This window comes from Lontra canadensis, unplaced genomic scaffold (genome assembly GCF_010015895.1).
Source record: "Lontra canadensis isolate GAN:19392208 unplaced genomic scaffold, GSC_riverotter_1.0 scaffold19, whole genome shotgun sequence".
NCBI lineage: Eukaryota > Metazoa > Chordata > Mammalia > Carnivora > Mustelidae > Lontra > Lontra canadensis.
In genome coordinates this window covers 17,485,330-17,492,812 of record NW_022631013.1, presented here as the reverse complement: position 1 = coordinate 17,492,812, position 7,483 = coordinate 17,485,330, and the positions used below count along the sequence as shown (strand labels likewise).

Genomic DNA, 7,483 nt, shown 5'->3' with positions numbered 1-7,483 from the left:
TTAATGACCGCAGATTGCTTTAAATTGAAAACCCGCGTATGTCGGGAGCCACCTTGACAGCTGACTGCTTCCCTTGGAATAGCCTAAGTAATTAAGTTTAATATTTAAGCCAAGCATAAGGTCAGATGGATCCTATCCAGGTTGTGCTTTCTGGAAACCTGAAGAAGCACAAAGCCTTACGTGCGTCCTTTTATGACGTGGAGTGGAACTGCAAAGAAAGGGAGGCCAATCTCCAAAAGGCCTCACCTTCTTGTTCTGCTACTAGAACAAATTCATTCATTCCTCCATCCATGCGTCCATCCATCAGCAGACACGTGTTGAATGCCTGTGTGCCGGCCCTGCACCAGGGGCAGAGATGAGTACAGAACTCACAAGCAGGGAGACAGACTTGTGAACAAACCCCGACACCATGCCATCACAGGGGCAGCAGCAGAAGATGCAAGGTAGAGCAGTGACACAGGCAAGCCTGTGAATGACCCACAGAAGAGCAAGAGTGAGTCAGAGAGGGCTTCCTAGAGGAGGTGTCCCCTATTGTCCCCTATCTAGTCAGAGCATGAGCAGGACACTGAGGCATGGAATTATAAGCAATGCAGTTTAGCCCCACCCTCCAGAGACACTGCACCCAGTGATGCTGTATGAACAGGATTTTATGCCCTATTAGTGGGCCCCTCCTCAGGGATGCTGGCATTATAGATGGCCACCTTCCCTTGTGTTCTGCCTTACAGTTCCCCTATGAACACCAGAAGAGCAGGGACATCTTTTTAAATCTTCATATGGAAGGCAGTCTGAGATAATTGAAAAAATTTCAACTCCAAATTAGATTTACTGAGGTTTGACACCCCACTCCATCCTGTGTGTCTATATAAGCCATGCAACTTTTTTTTTTTTTTTAAGATTCTATTCATTTGACAGAGAGAGACACAGCGAGAGAGGGAACACAAGCAGGATGAGTGGGAGAGGGAGAAGCAGGCTTCCTGCCAAGCAGGGAGCCCAATGCGGGCCCCGATCCCAGGACTCTGGGATCATGACCTGAGCAGAAGGCAGACGCAACAACTGAGCCACCCAGGTGCCCCAAACTATCAACTTCTGAAATATCAGATCCTTACCCCCAAACCGGGGTGATAATAGAATCTTCCTGTAAGTAGTGAAATATATTTAATGAGCTATTTTAGGAAGAATATTTAGCTTAATAAATGTTTCCTCTTCTTTTCTGAGTATAGAGTTATGTGTGCAGAAGAAAAAAATATTTGGTAAGTAAGAAGCACATGTGGGAAATTACAGTTGTTGCACCCTCCCTTTTGGACCCATCTCCAAAAAAGCAGGAGCATCTTACAATTATAAGCATCTAACAATTTCAACGTAAAGATTCTTTTATGTGTTACTTAGATATGTTATAAAACTGGAGACTTTTTTACTGGAGGACTTGAGAAATACATGATTCTGGAATTTCCTACCTTGCAAAGTGCTGTATTAGCTCGCTATTATGATTATCATCTGATTCCTTTCTTTCAGCTCAGCTTCTAGGTTTGAGTGGGGAAACATGGTTTATGCAGACCGTTAGGATGCACTTAAATCAGATTTTTAAAGTATTTTCTTTAAATGTAATCAGTGGTATTTCAAAGTCAGACTACTGGGTGGGCCGGCTGCAGCACTACAATTCTCCCATGTTGCTTTCCTCTCTTGTGGCATCATCACAAAGGTGGGGCTGTTACTCTGTTGCTCTCTGCTTACAATGAATGACAGAAGTTGAAATTTTCCAGCAGTGCCCTCTTCACCCTTGCTAATGACCAAGTAAACAGAGCACATGGAGTAAGGGTCTCTTCCTTTGTATACCAGAGATGTTTCCATAAATTATGCTCAAGACCGAATACTGTTAATAGTTTCTGCTTTTTACCCGGGTTACATTCATTGGACTCATGAATATTTATGAATATAGTTATTTACTATGCAACTAAAAGGTGTGCACAGTGCTCAGACTGATTAAGACTATTGTGAGAGACAGTCTTTTTTCCACTTTTTGAGTTTTCCGTACACTGAAATCTATAGGGGAATCACGGGAAACAGGACTCCTCCCTAATTATCCTGTGCTAATAAGTAGTTGCTTCCAGGCTTTCAAGATTGTGGCTTGGAAATGTGTGAAGATTGCCATCTAGTGGCTGTGGTGTGAAGTGTCACAGACTATCAGAAAAGCCTTATTTGCTCCTCACAAGCATCATTAACCTGGTCTAAGAAAATGAGAAATTGCCCTCACATCCCCTGTATCATAACTCCGAAGACACTTTCTTGTGACTCAGCTGTGGGAGTTGGTGGAATTTCAGGACATGTTAAATGAGAAGGCAGCATCGTGGGGGAGCCCAGGGACTGTAAATGGTGCCCCTGTCATCACACATAGGTGGCTTCCTGCCACATCCGAGCACAGGGCTGTCAGCCAGAGAAGCTAGTGCAGTGACATGTGGAGCCTCATCTCTGCTCTCTCCCTCTATCCTTCTGTCCAGTAAGACATCAGGCCTGGTTGGAATGGGTTGAATTTTGTCCCCCAAAAAGACATGTTGAGGTCCTAATGAACTAACCCCCTGGTACCTCAGAACAAGGCCCACTTTGGAAATAGGGTCACTGCAGACATGATCCATTAAGTTGAGGCTGTGGTCACACTGTGTAAGGGTGGGTCCCTAATCCAATATGCCCAGTGTCCTTGTAAGAGGACAGATACAGGGAGAACACCATGACCATGAGGCAGAAATTGGATTGATGCAGCGGCACCCAAGGATGCCAGAGACTGCCAGCAAACCAGCAGATGCTCAGAATAAGCGAGGAAGGACTCCTCTACAGGTTTCAAAGGGCACATGGCCCTGCTGACGTCTGGAGTTCAGACTTCTAGTCTCCAGAACTGGGAGACAATCAACTTCTGTTTAAGCCCCTAGTTTGTGGTTCTTTGCTATGACAGCTAAGCAGACCTGGCCTTTCACTTCCAGTGCCTCTCTCAGCATACCACATGCTTTCATTTTCCAGACAAGCACGTGTGGTCATCCTCGGTGGCTAGCTGCTCTCCCAGCTGCCAGTCTCTCCCCCGTTCAATTCACACTTCACAATGCCAGAGTCATCTTTCTAGAATAGAATCCTGATTTAGTCATTCTTGTGTGCTTTCGGTCACTCTTTCTCTGTTGTATAGAAACCAGATGTCTTGGCCAAACATTCAAAAGTCCCATTGATCTGGTTCCTTCCATTTCACTTTGGTATTTTACTCAGTACTTCAGCCACATTGCACCAGATGCTGCCATCCCCACCTGCTCCCTTTCCCACTTCTGTAGTTATAGTACCTGTTCCCTTTGTCTTTGTCAGAATCAAACTGTACTTCTTGCAAAAAGTCTTCCTCCATTTGTTCCCAGCAAGAATTCTAGGTATTTCCCAACCACTTCTCGGTTCTCTGAATTCTTACAGCTCTTAGCCTTTACACTTCTGATGACATCTTTCCTTTTCCATCTTGTGTTATAACTAATTACAATTTTCTACTGCCTCAAGTCACTCAGTGGTCAGTAAGCTTTCTGAGTAGGGACCATCTCTGAATGCCCTCAGTGCTCTACATGTTGAAGAAACAGGATTGGATAAATGATGCCCTGTAAGGAATGATTGAATAAATGTTGCCGTTTCTTCAGTGTCTAGGGAATGGTCAGACATTTCTTCACTTCATCTAATACTGCACTCTTCTGCAACCTCCCTGTTCTGGCCACAGTAGCCTTTTTCAAGTTCTCCTACTTGATATGCTCCTCCTGCCCCAGTCCCTTTGCACATGTAGTTCCTTCTTCCTGGAACACTCATCCCTGCCCAGAACATCAGTTAATTTCTTCTTCTCCTTGATGTTTCCACTCAGTCATCACTTTCCCAGTTAACGTTTAGTTCATCTTACTGACTAGATCAAATTCCCATTGTGTGACCTCCCCTGGCATGACAGATTCCTACTGTGTTAATGACCCACTGCGTGGGTCGCTCCCAGAATGTGTGATACTGCTCAGAAACCCATTCTCCTGACTAACTTGGAAGATGATGCCTTACATGAACCACAGGACTCATCGCTTCTGTTTGGCTTTATTTTCTAATGCCAGTTACTTTTGCACATGACCATCTTATAGTTCTTTCCCTAAAAACTTGCTGAAATGGAAGTGCCATCGGGTTCCTGATTTCTTCTGGAACAGTCAACCCTTTCCATTGACTTACTTCAATGAATGTCTGATGGTCCGGATCCCTCCTGTGATAAACAGAAAGAGTAACAGTGAAAATGACTAAGAATAACAACCAGAGAAAATTGAAACAATGGCATTGAGCCCCATAACAATGCTGACCTACAAAGTTTATGAAATGTGGAGCAATGGGGAACTCAACTTCACATTGACTAGAACTTAAGATCCAGTGTGACATTGCATCCTCTGCAGGGAAGGAGTAAAACAATTCTTGGTTGCACACTGAATTATTTGAGTGAAGTGGTGCCATCTTCCTGATAGTGTCTGTTCCACATGAGTTGACTCTTGTGACAGTACTTCTCTTACATAACATTTCTATGTGCACTCCCGCATCTCGCTCTCAGAATAACTACATGCAGTGGAGAAGGCAGTTATAATTACTATCCCCATTTTACAGATGAGTACACTGAGGCTGGGATAGGAATGGCTCCTCTAAGGGCTCATTTTTAATCTGGGCAGAGCAGGGATTGGAACCTGGTCTACTGAATTCTTATGCTCTCTCCACTACCCTTTACTACCTCCTAATAAAACCCATAGAGGAACAGAGGAATACATTTACTAAAAGTTTCCACACTAATATCTCCTTTCCAAATGACAACTCTCATGGGTAAGTCAGCGTGAACTCCAGAAACATGCTTGATGGGCCAGTGCGGTCAGTCCTCAAGGAGTGTGCTGGGGGAGCCAGAGCTAATGCTGAGGAAGTTCTTAGAGCAGTGAGTGGCACACTGTCAGTGGTACCAAGGAATGCTCATTAAATGACATACCTACGTGTAAGGACCCAGGCTGCCAACTGTTCATTCTTTAAGACTTCATCTCCAAAAAAAAAAAAAAGGAAAAATTAAAAAAAAAAAAAAAAGACTTCATCTCCACCCACAGGGGAAATAGTAAGGATAATGATGATGTGACAATGATTTCTCATATTGGCTAATACCAGCTTTAATCCTCACACAGCTGTACAAAATGTATTATTAGCTCCATTTTACAGATGGAAAAACTGATGCTAAGCAAGTTGAGGCCTTACTCAATGGTCACTTCAGAGCTGATGTTGGATTATTCTGTTTTGAAATCTTTCCACCCTGTCATGCTTCTTTCAGATCTAATTCATTCAATCAGTGGGGATAATAATTCAGTTATTAAATATTGTAGCCTACCAAACTTCCCTTTTCCCTTAAACTGTTTGGTTCTTGGGTTAGGTACCCTGTAGCTGTCATGGCAGTTTCAGTAGTTGCCTTTAGAGTGCTATTTTGGCTGAACTTAAAACACAAAGAAGGTAGTAGCATTTTTTAAGTGAGTGTTTGCCCCTTTCAGTTTGATTTAGTGGCCTGGGGTTCTTCCGGTGAACTACATTAACCTTGAGTCAGTTTATTTCTTATGCATTTGGAGTAAATGATGTGCTTCTAAAGGAAGAAGGAGTGGGGGGGGGGCGGACACAAGAGATTCATGTTTAACAAAAAGAACAAATCCAGTTTAAGCAAAGAGGAAAGCATGAGACAGTGGAAGGACCACTGTCACTCTCAAAACATGCTAAAGGCATCTCTGGGCACTTCCCTCTCTGCCCGGCTCCCCGCTCCTTCCTTGCCGCCTGGTGGGGGAGGGGAGAGGTCGTCGAGCCTTCCAAGCCTGCCCCGCCCCCCCATCCTCCCGCCGCAGCAGCGCAACCGCCGGGCTTGGACACGCCCTCGCCTACAGCCCTTGTGAGCGGTGTCCGCGTCCGCAATGGGAAATGAAGCCAGTTACCCGGAGGAAATATGCTCCCACTTCAACTCCGATGAAATTAAAAGACTGAGCAAGAAGTTTAAGAAGCTGGACTTGGACCGTTCAGGTTCTCTGAGCGTGGAGGAGTTCTTGTCCCTGCCCGAGCTGCACCAGAACCCGTTGGTGCAGCGAGTGATCGACGTCTTCGACACCGATGGCAATGGAGAAGTGGACTTCAAGGAGTTCATCCTGGGGGCCTCCCAGTTCAGCGTCAGGGGGGACGAGGAGGAGAAGTTGAGGTTTGCCTTCAGCATCTATGACATTGATAAAGATGGCTACATTTCCAACGGGGAGCTCTTCCAGGTGCTGAAGCTGATGGTGGGCGACAACCTGAAGGACTGGCAGTTACAGCAGCTAGTGGACAAAACCATCATCGTCCTGGATCGGGATGGAGACGGGAAAATATCTTTTGAGGAGTTCAGCGCTGTGGTCAGAGGCCTGGATGTCCACAAGAAGTTGGTGGTGATTGTGTGAGCTTTTAAGAGCACCACCCACCAACTCTTATTTCCCTTTCTGTCTCTTTTAAGATCTGCTCAAGGCAGTCCAGGAGCTGGGTCTCTGATTTATTTGGAAGTGTTTCTCTTTGTGAAGCCACATTTTCTAACATGAACCTCATGACCAACTCGGTGTAGTGAATTCTTTTTATCTCAGTGATTCAGGGTAACACGCAGACTGGGGGAGACCAAGATGAAGGAGCATGGTGGGGAAAGAAAATCAAAAGGTCTTTCTAAACATCTTTTTCTTTGTTTTGATTCGGGATCCAAACTATAAAGTGTCAAAAACTTTAAAAATTCCAAAGTTATAAAATATACATATCTTTGCCTTTACTTCTCATAGTTTTATAGATGGGAGGGAATTGCACAATTTAAATCAGGTATTAGGTGAACTGTTTTCATTTACTTGTGTCCAGGTTCTCTCGACAGATTGTTAACTTCCTGTTTTGGCAACAGGAACAGATCTATTTCTCTTGGCTGAGCACCTTTTAATCAACTCTCTCTGGGCAGTGAAAGCCCACCTTTCCCTTTCCTAGGCTGTAGCTCACTCCCCATCTTGATATCTAGATATCCCTGAGCCCATCTGGAGGCCTCCTCCTGTCCCATCATTCCAGCTCCTAACCAAGAACTGGTCTCAGGGCTCTTACAAGAAATGCTAATAAGCCTGGACTAAGTGCCTAGCCCAACTCTCAGCCTTAGTGGCAGTTTTTCCAGGTGGGCCAGCCATCCCAGTAGGAAGTACAGTTAAGATTGCTTCCAGTCGGGGTGCCTGGGTGGCCCAGTGGGTTAAAGCCTCTGCCTTCCGCTCAGGTCATGATCTCAGGGTCTTAGGGTCGAGCTCCGCATCGGGCTCTCTGCTCAGAAGGGAGCCTGCTTTCTTCTCTCACTCTCTCTGTCTCTCTCTCTCTGCCTGCCTCTCTGCCTACTTGTGATCTCTGTCAAATAAATAAAATCTTAAAAAAAAAAAAAAAAGATTGCTTCCAGTCCAAACAGGGCAGG

General features: G+C 44.9%; 2 protein-coding genes across 3 annotated transcripts in view; both read left to right on the top strand.

The window, feature by feature from the left end:
* GRIN3A (glutamate ionotropic receptor NMDA type subunit 3A) overlaps positions 1 to 7,483 on the top strand; it is a 150,907-nt gene that overhangs the window by 122,551 nt on the left and 20,873 nt on the right. The gene's annotated exons all lie outside the window — the stretch shown is intronic.
* On the top strand, positions 5,922 to 6,771 carry PPP3R2 (protein phosphatase 3 regulatory subunit B, beta). The gene has a single exon (XM_032860748.1). It carries the CDS (start codon positions 5,952 to 5,954, stop codon positions 6,462 to 6,464), a length of 513 nt encoding a protein of 170 aa, XP_032716639.1. The 5' UTR covers positions 5,922 to 5,951; the 3' UTR covers positions 6,465 to 6,771.

What these genes read in the sequence shown, in the direction of transcription:
- PPP3R2 (XM_032860748.1), top strand. Translation starts at nt 5,952, where the DNA reads ATGGGAAATGAAGCCAGTTACCCGGAGGAAATATGCTCCCACTTCAAC.